The 17,401-nt window shown below is 61.6% G+C and overlaps 3 protein-coding genes across 3 annotated transcripts; 2 read left to right on the forward strand and 1 right to left on the reverse strand.

Annotated features, from left to right (window-relative positions):
- Window positions 1–306: 306 nt before the first annotated feature.
- Window positions 307–7,394, reverse strand: RETSAT (retinol saturase). The gene is made up of 11 exons (XM_065659444.1): window positions 7,074–7,394; window positions 5,809–5,991; window positions 4,850–5,091; window positions 3,995–4,196; window positions 3,618–3,815; window positions 3,413–3,532; window positions 2,724–2,862; window positions 2,441–2,550; window positions 2,018–2,184; window positions 1,576–1,735; window positions 307–1,201 (listed from the first exon to the last, which is right to left on the reverse strand). Exons 1-11 carry the CDS (start codon window positions 7,246–7,248, stop codon window positions 1,056–1,058), a joined length of 1,842 nt encoding a protein of 613 aa, XP_065515516.1. The 5' UTR covers window positions 7,249–7,394; the 3' UTR covers window positions 307–1,055.
- Window positions 7,395–7,467: 73 nt separating this feature from the next.
- Window positions 7,468–12,724, forward strand: ELMOD3 (ELMO domain containing 3). The gene is made up of 10 exons (XM_065659446.1): window positions 7,468–7,664; window positions 7,781–7,850; window positions 8,220–8,282; window positions 8,861–8,952; window positions 9,099–9,222; window positions 9,868–9,990; window positions 10,986–11,116; window positions 11,436–11,512; window positions 11,619–11,746; window positions 12,057–12,724. The coding sequence occupies exons 1-10, from the start codon at window positions 7,590–7,592 to the stop codon at window positions 12,230–12,232; spliced, it is 1,059 nt and encodes a 352-aa protein (XP_065515518.1). The 5' UTR covers window positions 7,468–7,589; the 3' UTR covers window positions 12,233–12,724.
- Window positions 12,725–13,699: 975 nt separating this feature from the next.
- ADRA2B (adrenoceptor alpha 2B) lies at window positions 13,700–15,220 on the forward strand. The gene has a single exon (XM_065659445.1). The coding sequence runs from the start codon at window positions 13,851–13,853 to the stop codon at window positions 15,000–15,002; it is 1,152 nt and encodes a 383-aa protein (XP_065515517.1). The 5' UTR covers window positions 13,700–13,850; the 3' UTR covers window positions 15,003–15,220.
- Window positions 15,221–17,401: the final 2,181 nt, after the last annotated feature.

The following is a 17,401-nucleotide window of genomic DNA, read 5'->3' on the forward strand; positions in this document are numbered from 1 at the left end:
TTTCCCATTGCAGATCCCATCCAGCTCCCTGGAGCGGGCTCCTGAGCCAGTGCCACCCAGTGAGGACCCTGCCCGCTCCCAGAGGTGTTTCGCAGCTGGTTTTAGTGCTTGATTTACCTGTTCATGGCCTTTCCGTGATTATTCCTTCCCAAAACAGCCTGTGCTGGCTCAGGACGAGCCCCCAGGGCCACACTCCCACGGATGGGGCTCACCTGCATTCCCTCTGCCCTCCCCTTCCCAAACCGGAGCTTCAGGAAGCTGCTGTCTCCTATCCGTGCCTGCTGCTCCCACATTACGAGGCCCAGATCACAAGACGATGAGGATGCTTTTATTAACTCCTGATCCCATGCCCTTTCTCTGGAGAGGGCTTTGATCCCGTTCCCAAGCTTTTCCCAGACTCGGAATCAGCGTTTCCACGGGCAATGAGGGGTGGCAGCGCCATGGGGCTGCATCCTGCTCCTCGGCATTGCTCCGGGAGCATCACGCGCTGTTGCTCTTTAGCTTTAATCCCATCTTAAATCCGTCACACCCAGCCTTGGCATGTGAGGATGTGCTTAATGCACCACCCCGGTGAGGCAGGAGCTGGTTCTTGCCTGAAGGACCGTGTCTGTGAGCTCTTCCCAGAGCCTTTGAGCCCAATTTAGCATCAGAAAGGGAAGAAATATCCCCAGGGATACTGCGGCTCTGGGGATGCAAGTGGAGCGTGATGCTCCTCCGATGGTCCAGCAGCTCTCGGACACTGGTGGTGATCAAGCAGCCCCCAAGTGCTGGTGGAAACGGTTGGGGTCTGGTGCAGCCGAGGTTTGGGATTGCCTTGACCTGTACATGGAGACCCTTGTCCCTGCACCAGGATGAGGGGTTTGACTTGGGAGCGTGGCAGGGATCAGTGCTGGAGGTGCACAAGGTCCAAAGCAAAGTGCCTGGAAACGGGACCAGCGCCCTCCTGGGCTGTTCCCCCGTGGGCCTGGCGACAGAGAGGGAAGGAGGGAAGAGCTAGAGGTGAGAAGGAGGCGGAGGGGTGACCCGGTGGGATGGGAGGTCCTGGTCCCGGGGTCTCAGTCCCTCTTCCCGGTGTTCGTGGCCTCCATGCGCCTCTTGAGCCACTCCATGTCGATGTAGAGGTTGCGCCCCAGGACGGAGCTGGCGCAGACGAGGGCTCCCTGCAGGGCTCCCGCAAAGCCCCCCACGCACAGATCCTGCCCTGGAATTGTGTAGGAAGCAGCGATGGTCCCGAGTCCTCCATCCCCAGCTGAGCCTCAGCAGTGCTTTAGCATCGCCATCCCCAGCCGCCACCACCCCCTGCACCGCCCTGGGGGTCCCTGCTTGCCTCCTTCCTCCTTGCCAGCAGGGAAAGGGCCTCATCCTGCCCAGCCACTCCCAACACCAGGCATGGTGACAGCACCCAGGAGCAGGAGGAGGCCCAGCCCTTTCCTCCTCCCACTGGGTCCATGCAACTTGGACGTGCCCGTGCGTCAATGCATGGGGTGCCTCATCCCCTTGGCTCATTGCAGGGCTGTTTTCCTCCCCTCATATCCCGCTTCCCCAGCGGCGTCCTCATGGTGCTGGCCACGGTACCTGTCAGGTAGAGGTTGGGGACAGGCGTCTGCGCCCTCACGGCTGCGATGGCTTCAGCCTGCAGACGGGCCATGTCGTGGTTAACGCCATAGAACTCCCCCTTGGGGCTGGCGATGTAGTGCTGGTTGGTGAGGGGCGTCCCGCTGGACAGGTACCCGATCTGCAGGGACAAAGGGACAATGCGGTCTGCAGCAGCGGGGTGGTGCAGGTGTGGGGTGTCCCAGCCCCACAGAGCTGGGTTTGTGGGGTGCGGGTTGGGATGGGTTTTCCTTGCACACCCGGGGGTGGTTCTGGCCAAGCCTGGTGCCAGCATGGTCCTGGAGGACCGTCCTTGCCCTCGCACCAGGCGCGGTCAGAGGTTGGTGGTGGGTTCACTGGATGGGGCTGGGTAAGGGAGACCCAGGAGAAGAGCTGGAGCACCCGAGCAGCCCGGTTTCCTCACCCTGTCCTTGATGCGAGGGTACAGCTTGAAGACAGTCTGCATGATGGTGTCCACAAAGGTCTGCTTCAGCTCCTCGTAGTCATCGCCCCGCTTATGGACCTGCTTGTCCTTCCACTCCTCAAACCACTCGTATCTGGCGAAGGTCACGACGACCAACGTGGATTTACCTGCAGCAGGACAAGGATGGGGCTGGTGTCCCTCTGCCCGCCCTCACGACACCGTCGCGCTGCCACAAGCCTCCCCACGTGGCCTCTGTGGCCCCATAGCCTTCATCCAGGCCCCCTGAAGACCGCTTTCCATGAGCGCCCTGCTCAGCAGCTCTGACCACGGCCATGTGAGGAGGGACTCCTCGCGTGCAGCCACAAACCCAGCCAAGTCCCCAGGTGGTTTCCAGAGCGCGTGTGGTTGGGCTCCAGCCCTTACCTGGGTGCCTCGTTTCCCAGGTGGGGTCCTTGGTCGATGGGCAGCTGACAAACAGCACAGGGATGCTCTTGGCAGCTTCTTCTCTGGAAGAGGACAGGTAGCGACTCATCCTGCAGAGAGATGCAGAGGTTGGAGGAGGCTTTGGCCCGAACCTTGCCCACAAGACTTGTTTTGACTGAATCCCCATGCAGTGAGGATCAATCAGGAGCCTTTGCTGCGTCACCACCCTGGAATTCATCTCTTTATGCTTAACAGAGCACATCCAAGGTGAAGCCAAACCTACATTTCATCCAGGTCATGTCCTTGATATATGTAGTAGTTGGTGGGCTCCAGCCCCAGCTCTTCGTTTGAGCCATTAAGACCTACAAAGATGGTGAAACCCCCTTCGCCGTGTGTCACCGTGCGGAGCTGGGACTGGATCTCTGGATACGGAGGGAAGAAGGGGAAAATCAGTATTCGCTGGGATCCTCAGCAATGGAGACGTGGTTCCTCTTAGAAGCAGCCCCACTCCCACCTCCGTTGCTGCCTGTAGAACTGATTCATCTCTTGGATTCATTGAACCCAGTTCTGCAAGTGTTGAGTGGTTGGAGACAAACCATATGGGTGCCCACAACACTCCCACCCAACCGTGCTCCTTCCAAAGCAGCACGAAGACTTTGTGCCACCACTAAAACCAATGTTACGTGGATGCTCCACCGACTGCCCCATGGTTTGGGGTGCTCTGCTGTGGTTTTTAGGCAGATGGAGCAGCAAAGCCAAGGCTTTGCTAACCGTGAGCAGGTTGGGTGAGCTCGTTTTGGTTCCACTAAAACCCCTGTGATGAAATGCCCGGCCAGGGACGGTGTTTGGAACACGAGCAACAAGGTTTGAGGATGCCTAAGGAACAATCGGAAGGATTCCGCTGTGGCTCAGAGCAGGATTAACACCATCAGCCCAGTGAAACCCAACCCAAGCCCGATGGTGCTGGGGTACCGGGCAATGCCCGCGCCTCCGCCGGCAGGAGCCATTCGTAGGTGTTGAAGATCCCAGCATCCGAAATGATGATGGGAGCAAAGATGTTCACCAGATCCTGACCCTTCTTAACGCTCACACCTGGAAGGGAAAGGTGGGAGAAGGAGGAATAGCTCAAAGCAACACCACAGAGGGAGCAGCCACAGGTGCCCCATCGCATGCTCACCACAGGCTTTGCCCTGGGAGTCCAGCAGGATCTTCTGCACTGGTGCCCTTCCAAACACGTCGCCTCCAGCTTTCCGGATAACAGGAATGGTGTGGAAGGCGATTTCACCAGCCCCTCCTTTGGGATACCATGCGCCATAGAGGAAATGGTCCACCAGGATGCTGTGCATGGAGAAGCTGGCCTTGGAGGGCACCACGCCTGGAGAAAGGGGGGAGAAAGCCCAGGTGGGGGTGTGCCAAACCGCGGGGGCTCGCGGCTCACCCCAAAGGCGTGAGGACGAGGCCCGCCCTGGGCGCGCTGCAGGGAAGGACAGATGTGGGGTGAGGGAAACAGGGAGGAGCAGGGAGCGAGCAGCCCGGAGCGCCGCGGGCACCTACCGTACGTGGGGAAGATGTAGCTGAGCACGGCCCTGAGCTCGCGGTTGGGCGTGAGGGCGGCCACCACCTCCTTGAGGCTGCGCGACGCCAGGCGGAGGAAGGGGCAGAGCCGGGGGAGCAGCCCCGAGCGGCAGAGCAGTGCGGCCAGCGCCCGCGGCACCAGCTTCAGCAGCACCAGGAGCAGAGCCCCGCTGCTGGCGCTCTGCGGAGGGAGGGAGGAGGATGCTCAGGATGGGTGCAGGGACATCCCTGCCCCTTCCAGTGGCTCTGAGGGGTGAGGGCCCAGAGAAGCTGTGGCTGCCCCATCCCTGGCAGTGCTCAAGGCCAGGTTGGACACAGGGGCTTGGAGCAAGCTGTTCCAGTGGAAGGGGTCCCTGCCCGTGGCACGGGTTGGAGCTGGAGGAGCTTTGAGGTCCCTTCCAGCCCAACCCAGTCTGTGACTCCATGATTCTACCCAATTCACCGCTTGGCTGGCACAGACAACAGCATCCCCGGCTGCTTTGGGCACAGGGAGCGCTTCGTCCCCCATAGAGCTCCCTGTGGTGGGGGTTTCAAGGCACAGTTAACACTGCTTCAGCCCTGGTTCGGTAATGACTGCAATCACCCCATGGGCAAGTCCTGGAGCATCACCCCATGGAGGTGTTGGAGCTCATGGGTATCCCAGCACCTCCATGGGACCATGAGCATCCTGAGGGACGGGAGCTCAAACTCCAGGGTTTTGAGGCAGAAAGGGGAGCCGGGGCCGGGCAGGGGCAGGTTGTGCCCCACCAGCACATGCACTTGCCCAGTAGCTGAGTGTTGGGGGCTGACCAGAGCCAAAACCATCCCGTCAGGGGAAGGCAAAGCCCCCTTTACCTTCACCAACCGCTCAAACTCCTCAATAGCAGCCGCCTCCCCGGGAAACTGCTGCTTCAAGCCTTGGAAGTAGCTCTCCCGCCCGGAATAGAGCCGATAGGTCCTGGCTCTGCCGGGCTCCCCCAGGACTACGGCGTCGAACACGGGTGGGAGCGGGACCCATTCCAGCTGCCCCTCCGTCAATTGGTCCACCAGGAAGCGCAGTCTGGAGCCCTCGTGCATCCGCCCCACATAGTGGATACCTGGAAGAAGCGGTTTCCCTTTGTTTTACGGGGGGTTCCCTTGTTTTCATGCCCCCAGGATGCACAGGGACCCTCTTCTTATTTTTCCATGTGGAGAGGAAAGGGAAAAGTTGGGAAACAACCTCCTGCCACTTTAGGTCAATGGGGAAAGTGCTCAATGCCATGGTTTTCAGTAGCTTTTGGGAACGCTGTTCCGCGTTGCTGCTTTTCCTGCCTCTATTGCTGTAAATCATTAATCCCGAACACTAATGATGCAGAACTGGACTTTGTCTTGCCGGAAAGGCTTTGTCAAGGGAATATGCCCTCAGGTGATATCCCTGGGACATGGCTGACCACGCAAATTGCCCAGAGAAGCTGTGGCTGCCCCATCCCTGGCAGTGCTCAAGGCCAGGTTGGACACAGGGGCTTGGAGCAAGCTGCTCCAGTGGAAGGGGTCCCTGCCCGGGGCAGGGGTTGGAGCTGGAGGAGCTTTGAGGTCCCTTCCACCCAACCCAGTCCATGGGGAATTCTACAGAAGTGGGTTGGGTCCATCGAGTATCACGAGGGGTTGGGGTTATGGGTGTGAGCGGCCGTGCCTTGCCCTCTGGCAGGAGGCTTTTGGGGTGTGGAAGCCTCGGGATATCGCGTGCTCAGGTGGAAAAGCACTTGTATAACGCAGGCTGGGAGCCAGGAGGGTGCCACGGGGCTATGGATGCGATCCCCACCGCGGGGCCGTACCGGTGTCAAACTCGAAGCCCTTCTCGGTGAAGGTGTGGCAGCAGCCCCCCAGCTTCCCGTGCTGCTCCAGCACCAGCACCCGCCTGCCCGCCTTGGCCAGCAGCGCCGCGGCTCCCAGGCCCCCGATGCCGCTGCCCACCACGATGGCATCGAGCCGCTCCGGCACCTTGTCTGCAGAGAAAACTGGGGGGGGGGCACAGGACACACACACACACACACACGGTGGGGGGCATCTTCAGTGGTGGGATGCGGCACCCCCCCAGGGCATGCGCAGGGTACCCAGGGGTGACCTCCGAATCTGTGCTGGGGGTGATGGAACCGCTGTGGGCAATGCCCAGCTGTGCTGGGGGTGATGCTGGTCCAGGGGGTGATGCTGTGCTGGGGGGGGGGGGGGAAGACACCACCAAGGGGTGACACAGCCCCGGTGGAGCTGCAATGGGGGGGTCCCATAAGGGATTGGGGTCCCACTGGAGAATGGGGGGGGTCATACTAAGGGAGGGAGGGCTCCCACCAGGGGATGCAGGGTCCAACTGGGGTGTTAGGGAGGTCCCACTTGTCACTGAGGGGTCCCACGGGGGATTGGGGGAGGTCCCACCGGGGTCTGGGGGGGTCTCACTGGGAACTGGGGGTCCCACTGGGAGATGGTGAGGTCCCACCAGGGTACTGGGGGGTGCCACTGGGGATTTGGGGTTCCAACTGAGGATTAGGAGGTCCCACAGGGAGATTGGAAGTCCTATGGGGGGGTCCCACCAGGGAATGGGGGTCCCACTGAGGATTTGGGGGGGGCCCACTGGGGATTTGGGGGTCACGCTGGGGTTTGCGGGGTCCCATTGGGATATTGGAGAGTGAAGGGGTCCCACCAGGGTTCAGAGGGTCCCACTGGGAGACCGGGGGGGTTGTCCTGGGGGATAGGGGCTCCAAGGGGGGGATGCAGGGTCCAACAGGGGTATTAGGGAGGTCCCACTGGGCACTGGGGGGGGCCACTGGGCATTGAGGGGGTCCAACCTGGGATTGGGTGTCCCACGGGGGGATGCTGAGGTCCCACCAGGGACTGGGAGGTCCCATCGGAGATTGCAGGACCCACAGGGAGATTGGAGGTCTTATGGGGGGAGGCCCACTGGGGAATGGAGGGTCCCAGCAGGGCATTGGAGGGGTCCCATGGGGGTGTTCGGGGGTCCCACTGGACGATGGAGGGGTCGCACCAGGTTATTGGGGGGATCCCACAGGGGTACTGGAGGTCCTGTGCGTGCGGGGGGGTCCCGTACCTGTCTTAACGACCGTTCTGCGGACCGCCTTGTCGGTGACGAGCGGGGCTGGAGGGCGCCGGGCATCGGCAGCGAAGGGGCTGGGGCCGCCGCCGGAGCGCAGCAGGAGCCAGGCGAGGGAGAGAAGGGGAAGGAGGATGAGGAAGGCGAGGCAGAGCAGCGCGTACAGCCCCATGGCGCCGGGACCTTCTGCTGCGGAGCCGGGACCCCGCTCCGCCCTCGGGGAATGGGCGGGAGGCGCCGCACCGCTGAGCGCTGGCACCGAGCCCCGGGACCGGCCATCGAGCCGCGGGGAGCGCCCGCCTGCCGCGCGGTTTGACCCTCCAGGGCCACCGTCCCCGCCCAGCGCGGTGCCTGCTGGGAGCTGTAGTCCTGCTGGTGACGGGGTGGGGGGGCGGACTACAGCTCCCGGCATGCACTGCGCGGCGGCGGAGCCGGGGCCGGGCTCCGGCCCGGAGTCCCCCCGGTGCCGCCGCTGAGGGCACGGGCCCGGCCCGTTCCTTCTCCCCGCGGGGCATGAGCGGGGCCGCCGGCGGCTCGGAGCGGCCCGAGGAGCGGCAGCGGTTCCCCCCGCCCGGCAAGTCCGGCCCCGTGCGTGTCCCCCGGCCCCAGCCCGCTCGCGGCGGTGTCCCGGCGGGCAGCGCTCGGGAGCGGTCGGGTTGCGGGGCCCGCTCCGGGGGTGACGCCTGTGCCCGTGTCCCCCGCAGCTCTCGGCCCTGGGGCAGAACGGGCTCCTGCAGGCGCTGGTGCAGGGAGCGGGGCCGCCCGCGGCTCACGGTGAGTGTTAGCTCCGGTTCCGGTGCCTTACCGCGGTGGCTCCGGGTGGCAGAGCCCGAGGAGCCCTGCATGGATCGCGCTGGCTCTGCCCCGGAGTCGTGGAATGGTTTGGGATGGAGGGAGCTTGAAGCTCATCCAGTTGCAAGCCCTGCCACAGGCACCCTTCCGCTAAACCCGTCCCTGCGGCAAGCTCTAATGTCCTTTCCTCACAAACCATTCCGTGTTTCCATAGAGCTTCCAACGGCAAACCCCGCAGCACCTCAGCTGGGGTTTATCCGCAGGGAAGGGGAATCCTGCCCTGAGCAGCCCCGGGAGAAGGGAGCAAATCCCTGCCATGGGTCTCTGACGCCTCCTCCCTTCTTTCATTAGAGAGCAGTGAGGAGCTGCAGCGAGCGCGGGAGGAATGGGAGGCTGTGGAAGAGATCCAGTCAGGTACAGCTGGCGCTGGGATGAGGGGCGGATGGGGAAGGCTGGGGGGGGATAGCTGGGAGAGGGGGAAAGAGCCCAGCAGGAAGGGGAGGGAGACTCCCCAAGTCCTCACCCTCCTGCTGGGAGCAAGCCCTCAGCTGGGAATCATGGAGTCAACGGGGTTGGAAGAGAGCTTCAGGATCGTCCAGTCCAACCCTGACCCCAGCGCTGCCGAGGCCACCCCTGCCCCACGGCACTGAGGGGGTGCGAGCACTCGCAGGGCCGGTGCCTGCAGCCCTGCCCTGGGCAGCCTGTTCCAATGCCTGAGCACCCTCTGGGGCAGGAATTGTTCCTCAGCTCCATCTAAACCTGCCCTGGTGCAGCTTGAGGCCGGTTCCTCTCGTCCCATCCCTTGTTCCTTGGGAGCAGAGCCCAGCCCCTCCTGGCTCCATCCTCCTGTCAGGCACTTGTAGGGAGCCATCAGGTCCCCCCTGAGCCTTCTCTTCTCCAGCCTGACCCCCCCAGGTCCCTCAGCCGTTCCCTTCACGCTGTGCTGGGATGGAGGAGCTGGGGGGGGTGACCCCGTTCTCTGCCCCCCGCAGGGCTCAGGGGGACACCGGCCGTGCCCGCAGCCCCCATCTCCTTCCAGGAAGCGCTGCAGTTCTTCGAGACGGCCGAGCTGGGCGAGTGCAGGGTACGGGCAGAGCTTTAGTAGGTAGGAGAGGGGAGAGGCAGCTCCCTCCTTCCCTTTCCCCTTCCCTCAGCTCCCTCCCGCCTCTCCACGGGATTCCCCTCATCCCCATTCCCCATCCCTCACCCGTCGCTGTTCTCTCCCTGCAGAGGAAGCTGCGCGCTCCCAGGCGCAGGCAGGGCCTGGCTGCTCTGCTCCGCTTCCTCTTCGGGCCCCCCCGGCTCCAGCCACAACTGCGGGGGGAGCAGGAGCTGGCGCTGGCCATGGCGCAGTGTGAGTGGCTCCAGGGGACGTGGTCCTGCTCTTCCCTCCTCCATCCAGCGGGATGAGCGCGGCCCGGACGTTCTCCTGGCACCAGCACCCGTGCTTGGCCGCGGCGTTCGTGTCCAGCCGGGCTCTTGCTTCCCCCTGCTGCTGGTGGGGGGTTCTTTCTCCACCGTGGCTCTGTGTTGGTGCCAAGGGGTGGGGTTTGGGTGCTAAGGGGCAGGTTTAGGGTGCTGAGAGATGGTTTTGGGTGCCAAGGGGCAGATTTGGGTGCTGAGAAGTAGGTTTGGGTCTCAAGGATTGGGGTTTGTGTGCTGGGAGGTGGTTTTGGGTGCCAAGGGGCAGGTTTTGGGTGCTGAGAAGTGGGTTCGGGTGCCAAGGAGTGGGTTTTGGATGGCAAGGGATGGGGCAAATTTGGGTGCTAGCAGTGGGTTTTGGGTGCCAAGGGGTGATCTTTTTGAATGCTGAGAGGTGGGTTTGGGTGCCAAGGGGTGGGTTTTGGGTGCCAAGGGGTAGGTTTTGGGTACCAAGAGGTGTTTTTGGGTGCCAAGGGGCACGTTTTGGGTGCCAAGAGGTGGTCTTGGGTGCTGAGAGCTGGGGTTTGGGTGCTAAGTGGTGGGGTTTTGATGCTGAGGGGTGTTTTCTCTCCACCAGGTGCTTTGGATGACAACGAGAGCGTGCACATGAGGATCCTGCAGACCATCTACAAGAAACTCACCCACTCCCACCTGGGCTGCCCGCGTTATGGAGCGCACTGGGAAGAACTTGGATTTCAAGGTAGGGCAGAGGGAGAGACCTCAGGAGCTCCCTGTGCTGGGAGGGATCACACTGGTCCCATTCCCTCCTCCGGAGGTGGGATGCAGACACAGGGTAAAGGGTTCGGTGCTTGTTCTCCCTGCTTCCCAGGGTGATTTCATGGGATCCCAGCATGGTTTGGGTTGGAAGGGACCTTAAAGCTCCTCCAGCTCCAACCCCTGCCACGGGCAGGGACCCCTTCCACTGGAGCAGCTTGCTCCAAGCCCCTGTGTCCAACCTGGCCTTGAGCACTGCCAGGGATGGGGCAGCCACAGCTTCTCTGGGCACCCTGTGCCAGCGCCTCAGCACCCTCACAGGGAAGAGCTTCTGCCTAAGAGCTCATCTCAGTCTCCCCTCGGGCAGGTTCAAGCCATTCCCCTTGGCCTGTCCCTACAGGCCCTTGTCCCAAGCCCCTCTCCAGGTTCCCTGCAGCCCCTTTAGGCACTGGGGCTGCTCTCAGGTCTCCCCTTCGGGAGCCTTCTCTTCTCCAGGCTGAACCCCCCAGGTCCCTCAGCTGTTTCTCAGCACATTGGTGCTCCAGGCCCTTCACCAGCTCCATGGTGTCGTTAATGCTCTTCATTAGGGCTAATGAGCCATGGCCCATTCCCTGGTAAGAAAAACAACGTCATTAAGAGACACAGGGCGATTAAAGGTGTCACATGCAGCCTCTCCGGCACCTTCTGCTTGACTCAATAGACAAAGCCTAAACCCAGCAGCTCCTGTGGCCCCACAGCTGGCTTTAGGTGACGCTTCACAGCCTTGGGGTAGGTCGAGCTTAAAGCGGCTCATTCGTGGAGCAGGGTTGGGAATGGGCCCACGGGTGGGGGAACAACAGGGAGGAGGTGACAGCACCAGTTTGGGAAACTCCTCAAAACCCTGCCCTGAGGATGCAGTTCCTGAAGGGATTTGCCAGGGTTTGAGTGGTGTAAAAGCCTGTGGGAGCAGGGAGTGACTCCAGGCTCATCCCACCCTTCCAGGCGCAGATCCCGGGACAGACCTGCGAGGCACAGGGATGCTGGCCTTGATGCAGCTGCTCTTCTTCGTCATGGACCCTCAGATGCTGCCTCTGGCTCTGGACATCTTCAGACTGTCCCAACACGAAACCCAGGCAGGTTCTCCCGTGGTGGTACCTCCCTTAACAATTCCTAACGCTCCGGGAGTGGGAATTGCAAAGATCCAAGTGAAAAACGGGAGCGAGTGGAGCCTGTCTCCTTAAACGTGGTATTTTCATCTTGGAGATAGTTGGGATTAAGCCTGGATATTATCCTACAGCATCCATCGAAGCTGTATTCTCAGGACCATTATCCTACCGCATGGATTTGTTGCCTGCAGGCCGCATCCCCTGGGTTTGAGGTGGTGTGGAAGGGCTGGAGGTTGTGTGGGCACCTCAGCGAGCTGGGATTCCTGTAATGCTCCTTCTCCTGCAGGAATTCCCCTTTGGCATCATGTCCGTGAACATCACCCGCATCGTCCTGCAGGCCCTGCGGGAGGAGCGGCTCTCCCGGTGCGTTCCAGCAGTTCTGTAGCCAGGCCAGGAAGGGCTTTGGGATCTGGAGGTGCTTCCCGGCGCTCCAGGCCCTGGCTCAGCCCCTCTGCACCACCTCTTGCAGGGAGTGCAACCGCCGGCAGCAGGTCATTGCGGTGCTCAACGACCTCTATGCAGCCGCCTTCCTGCGGCTCTACCGCGTCTGGAAGGGGCAGCACAAAACCATCGCCGACTCCTGCTTCCTCCTGAAGGGTTTGTGTCCCGGATTTTCCTCCTTCTTTCCCAAGGGAAACAACCCAAGGCAGAAGCCGGCATGGTCTTAGTGTCCTGCTGAGCCAGCCTGAGGCTTGTAACCCCCAGAAACCCCCAACCACTCCTTGTTTCATCTTCACCCTGGGCTTCCCTTATGGGGGGATCTTGGGATGGTGCCGAGCTCGGCTGGGGTTTGGTGAGGAAAACGGGGCAGCCTTTCCCAAGGGGATCCATAGGGACAACAGCTTTAAAGCATCCCTGACCCTATTCCCACTCTCCATCCTCACACGTTGCCCTGTGCCCTCCTCAGAGCTGGAGTTATCCACCAAAAGGAAGCCGAAACAGCTGCTGAAATCCCTGGAAGCCTTTGTGAACCGCGGCCCCGGAGCCGAGGGTCCTGACCCCCCATCCCCTCCTTCCCCTTCCAGCCGGGAGCTCAGCTTCACCGGCCTGTGCGACCTGGAGGGTGAGCCCCGGCTCAGCTGAAACACCGGGAGAGGATCCATAGGGAGAGCCCGGATTGGCTCCCGGTGCCGGTTATGGGGCTCCCTGGTGGGCACAGGGCGAGGAGAGCGGTCCCTGGCCAAGCCAGGAGCCTGGAATGCCACTGAGGGGAGAGATCTTGTGGCACAACCCCCCTGAAACAATCCTTCCAGGCTGGAATGTCTGGATGTGAAGGAGGAAAATGTGGATGAGAGGGTGCATTTATCACCCGTGGGGCTGCGATAGTCCGTGTGTGTGTCCCACGTCCACACCCCCATCTGTACCCCCAGTTTAGCAATGCTGGAGCATGGGGATGGTGTTCCCAAGTACAATCCTGGCTCAAGCAGCACCCAGGAGGGTGGGAGATGGCCTGCTGGGTGTTACTGCTGGGGTGCTGGGTGCTGGGGACAGCTCGTCCTCTGCATGCTGGAGTCCCCAGCGTGTCACTGTGTGTGTTGGCACTGACAGAAGTGATTAAAAGGAGGAAGAACAGAATCCAAGCAGCAGATTTGGATCGAAAAGAGCCTCTGGGACTCGGAGCTGCTTCTGAGCCTGTGGCTGGAGCGTGGGGAAGGGCAGAGTGGGGTTTGCGGGGTCAGATGTGGGGCTCCAAGCACATCCTTGGGGCCTAAAAAGGGAGGAGAAAGCCCAAACTGGGAGGTAAAAGGTGATGGAGGAAGAGATGCGGGAGGGCGCTGGGGGGGGACCCGGGTACGGGGGGATGTGGGGCAAGAGGGGCCTGGGGAGGGAGCGGAGCCCAGCGCGGCCCCACCGGGTCCCCTCTCCCGGTTCCGCCCCAGGGGCGGCGGCTGCTTCATCCCCCCCCCGCGTCCGCTTAAAACCCCGCGGAGGAGGCGCTCGGCAGCGCAGAGCCCGGCGGCAGCAGCATCGATACCAGCACCGGTAACCGGTAACCGGCAACGGCACCGACAGCGGCGGCAAGAGGTGGGGTGCGGGCAGGGCAGGGGGTTACAGGCAGGGTAAAGGGGGTGAAGGCAGGGAAGAGGGGTGCAGGCAGGGTAAGGCGGGTGCAGCAGGGTACGGCGAGTGCGAGCAGGGCAGCAGGGTGAAGGCAGGACAAGGGGGTGCAGGCAGGGCAGGGGGGTGCAGGCAGGACAAGGGGGTGCAGGCAGGGCAGGGGGGTGCAGGCAGGGTAAGGGGGGTGCAGGCAGGGCAGGGGGGTGCAGGGAGGGTAAGGGGGGTGCAGGCAGGGTAAAGGGGGTGCAGCAGGGTACGGCGAGTGCGAGCAGGGCAGCAGGGTGCAGGCAGGACAAGGGGGTGCAGGCAGGGCAGGGGGGTGCAGGCAGGACAGGGGGGTGCAGGCAGGGTAAGGGGGGTGCAGGCAGGGCAGGGGGGTGCAGGCAGGGTAAGGGGGGTGCAGGCAGGGTAAGGGGGTGCAGGCAGGGCAGGGGGGTGCAGGCAGGCTAAAGGGGGTGCCAGCAGGGCAGGCTAAAGGGGGTGCAGGGAGCGTAAAGGGGCTGCAGGCAGGGCAGGGGGGTGCAGGCAGGGCAGGCAACCCATCAGGCAGCATGGGAAGGGACACCAGTGTCCCCCAGCACCCGGTGTCCTGGCCCTCCTGCACCCCACGGCACCGCTGAGCGCAGCAGCCGCGTCCATCCGGATGGACACGGGCTCTGGGAGCACGGGGAGCCCCCCGGGGGGGTACTCGGTCCAAGCCACCGCCGCCATCGCCGCTGCCATCACCTTCCTGGTGCTCTTCACCATTGCGGGCAATGCGCTGGTGATCATGGCCGTGCTGAGCAGCCGCTCGCTGCAGGCACCCCAGAACCTCTTCCTGGTGTCACTGGCAGCCGCTGACATCTTGGTGGCCACCCTCATCATCCCCTTCTCCTTGGCCAACGAGCTCTTGGGCTACTGGTACTTCGAGAAGGCGTGGTGCGAGATCTACCTGGCTCTGGACGTGCTCTTCTGCACCTCGTCCATCGTGCACCTCTGCGCCATCAGCCTGGACCGCTACTGGGCCGTGAGCCGCGCCATCGAGTACAACGCCAAGCGCACGCCGCGGCGCATCAAGTGCAGCATCCTCATCGTGTGGACCATTGCCGCCGCCATCTCCCTCCCGCCGCTCGTCTACAAGGGCGAGAAGAAGGCGGCAGCGGGCGAGCGGCCGCAGTGCAAGCTCAACGAGGAGGCCTGGTACATCCTCTCCTCCAGCGTCGGCTCCTTCTTCGCCCCGTGCCTCATCATGATCCTCGTCTACCTGCGCATCTACCTGATCGCCAGGCGCCGCCACCGCGCCCGCTCCGGTGCCACCAAACCCCCGCCGGTGCCGCCGAGCATCCCCCCGGCACCCGCCGGGGCCCCCCCACCGGTGGACAGGACCTCGCTGCTGAGCCCCGAGGAGCCCCCAGCGGCCCCCAGCGCCGGGGCAGGGACGTCCCCGCCGCCCGCGGGACCCCGCTGGGACACGGTGGCCACCGGGACGGGGCGGGTGGTGCTGGCGCGGCACCGGCCGGCGCTGACCCCCTGGAGGAGGAAGGCTCAGGTGAAGCGGGAGAAGCATTTCACCTTCGTCCTGGCCGTGGTCATCGGCGTCTTCGTGCTCTGCTGGTTCCCCTTCTTCTTCCTCTACAGCCTGGGCGCGCTCTGCCCCCGGCGCTGCAAGGTCCCCGACGGCGTCTTCCAGTTCTTCTTCTGGATCGGGTACTGCAACAGCTCCCTCAACCCCGTCATCTACACCGTGTTCAACCAGGACTTCCGCAAGGCTTTCCGGCGGCTCCTGTGCCGCTGCCAGGCCCCGACGCCGTGGTGAGGGGCTCCCACACCCCCTCTTCCTCCTCCTCCTGCCTGCGCTCAGGGTTGGGTTGAGCTTTGAAGCCCTGCAACGTGACGATGGGGCCCTCCCCATCGCTGCTTGTTGCCAGGTTTCCTTGGGGACCCGGCACATGGAATGGGGGGATCCATCCCCAGAGACCCCCCCCCCCCACCGCGAGGCCTTTTAACAATAAAAACTGTTTTGGAATAAGAAAACCATTCCCTTGTTATCAAGGGGGGGCGCGGGGCTGTGATCGTGTCGTGTCTGTGTCCCCCCCCATCCCTTGGGGACACTTGGGGACAGCAGCAGGAACACGATGTCTGGGGGGGTGTTATTTATGGCAGCGCCATAAATAATAGAAGGAATAAATAATAATGATAATAATTAATTAATTAAACCCAAGTGATGAACCAGCTGCCGGCCCTGAGGGCGTTCAACCCCCCCCGGGGGCCCAGTGGGGGTTCGCGGGAGGCTCGTACAGGGGTTGAGCTGCCTGCCTTGGTGCTGCGTTTCAAGAGGATTCATGGGTTGTGACCCACAATTGGGTTGGGGTAACCCACAGCAGCGTAGTGACCACCACCATATCGTGACCCACACCACCGTATCGTGACCCACGCTGGTGTATTGTACTGCATGACGGTGACCCACACCACCGTATCGTGACCCACACCGGTGTATTGTACTGCATGACAGTGACCCACACCACCGTATCGTGACCCACGCTGGTGTATTGTACTGCATGACGGTGACCCACAGCACTGTATCATGACCCACATCACCGTATCGTGACTCACATCACCACATCATGACCCACATCACCGTATCATGACTCACATCACAGCATTGTGACCCACATCACCGTATTGTGACCACACCACCATATCGTGACCCACACCACCATATCGTGACCCACACCACCATATCGTGACCCACACCACCGTATTGTGACCCACACTGGTGTATTGTACTGCATGACGGTGACCCACAGCACCGTATCATGACCCACATCACCATATTGTGACCCACATCACCGTATCGTGACCCACACCACCATATCGTGACCCACACCACCATACTGCGACACACACCACTGTATCATGATCCACGGCAGGCAATGGCAACCCACACTAGCAATGGCATTGTCGTGACCCACAGCAGGAGACTGCGACCCCCACGGCTGTGTCGTGACTCGTGTCGGTGCATCCCCACTCGCACGGGTGCGCCGTGACTCACGCTGGCAACGCGGTGACCCCATTGAGGTTCCCCCACCCCAGCGCTCCCTTCCCTTGGGATGCGGCCCCATCTCCCGGCCTCCATCCCGCCCGGCCCCACTGCAGCCCTGGGCAGCCCATTCCAACCTGGCTGCTGTCCCGGCCCGGCGCGCTGGGACGATGCTCGGCGTGGGAGAGGTCGTGCGAACGGGGCCGGAGCCGTGGGGCTGAGCACGCCGCCGGCACCGCGCCCCTCGGCGGCTCCTCTGCCCCACAGCGCGGGGGGGTCCATAGGGATGTGGATGGCCCCATAGAAAGGGGGCACAGCCAGCGGCACCCCCAAACCAGCCCGGGGGTTGCCATGGTGATGCCTTCATTCCCACCTTCCCCTGGCTCGTAGCAACAGAACCGGGTTTGCGGCAGAAAAAAAACCTGGAAATTCCAGGGTTTGGGCTTAAAAATCACTTAAAATGGGATAAATTGGGTAAAAATGGGGCCAGATGAGGGTTTGTGCCCATTGCAGGGCTGCCGCGGGAGGTGTGATGAGTCCTGGCCAGGCCTCAGCCTGCTGCCGCCAGGGCTCTGCATTCATAACGTGCAATTAAAGCAGGGCAATGAAGGGGTCTCCTCCTCCGCTTTCCCTGCTGGCCGGGATTTTCTCTTTTTCCCCCTTTTTTTTCCTTGTCTTTTCCCTCTTTTTCCTCTTTTTGAAGTTTTCTCTTTGCTTTTTTCCCCTCTTTTACTTTTGCGTTTTCTTTTTCCTCCCCTTTAATTGTGTTTCCTTTCCCCCCTCATTCTTATTTCTCCTCTTTTCCTGCATTGTTCCTTATATTTTCTTTTTTCTCCTTTTTTTAATGTCCTTTTACCCCCTTTTTATTCTATTCCTCGCCTTTCTTGTCTTATTTTCCCCTTTTCCTTGCCTGTTCCCTTCCCCCCTCTCCATTTTCATGTTTTCTTTTCTTCTTTTTCATTCACTTTTCTTTTTTCCTCCTTTTTTATTGTGTTTTGCCTTTTTTCTCCTTTTTTCTTCAATTTAAATTTCCCCTTTTCCCATCTTTTCTTTTTTCTTATATTTTGTTTCCCTTTTTTATCGTCTTTCTCCCTTTTTATTGTTAATATTTTTCCTTTCTCTTATTTTCCCTTCTTTTTCTTCTCCCCTCTTTTTTTATTGTATTTCCCCCCGTG

Source organism: Lathamus discolor, chromosome 22, assembly GCF_037157495.1.
Source record: "Lathamus discolor isolate bLatDis1 chromosome 22, bLatDis1.hap1, whole genome shotgun sequence".
Taxonomy (NCBI): Eukaryota; Metazoa; Chordata; class Aves; order Psittaciformes; family Psittacidae; genus Lathamus; species Lathamus discolor.

What these genes read in the sequence shown, in the direction of transcription:
- RETSAT (XM_065659444.1), bottom strand. Translation starts at nt 7,248, where the DNA reads ATGGGGCTGTACGCGCTGCTCTGCCTCGCCTTCCTCATCCTCCTTCCC. An exon ending in CAGAACGGTCGTTAAGACAG is followed by an intron (nt 5,992 to 7,073) that starts GTACGGGACCCC and finishes CCCCCCCCCCAG; the next exon opens with TTTTCTCTGCAGACAAGGTG. An exon ending in CTACATCTTCCCCACGTACG is followed by an intron (nt 3,816 to 3,994) that starts GTAGGTGCCCGC and finishes CCCTTTCTCCAG; the next exon opens with GCGTGGTGCCCTCCAAGGCC.
- ELMOD3 (XM_065659446.1), top strand. Translation starts at nt 7,590, where the DNA reads ATGAGCGGGGCCGCCGGCGGCTCGGAGCGGCCCGAGGAGCGGCAGCGG. An exon ending in CCGAGCTGGGCGAGTGCAGG is followed by an intron (nt 8,953 to 9,098) that starts GTACGGGCAGAG and finishes CTCTCCCTGCAG; the next exon opens with AGGAAGCTGCGCGCTCCCAG. An exon ending in TGTCCCAACACGAAACCCAG is followed by an intron (nt 11,117 to 11,435) that starts GCAGGTTCTCCC and finishes CTTCTCCTGCAG; the next exon opens with GAATTCCCCTTTGGCATCAT.
- ADRA2B (XM_065659445.1), top strand. Translation starts at nt 13,851, where the DNA reads ATGGACACGGGCTCTGGGAGCACGGGGAGCCCCCCGGGGGGGTACTCG.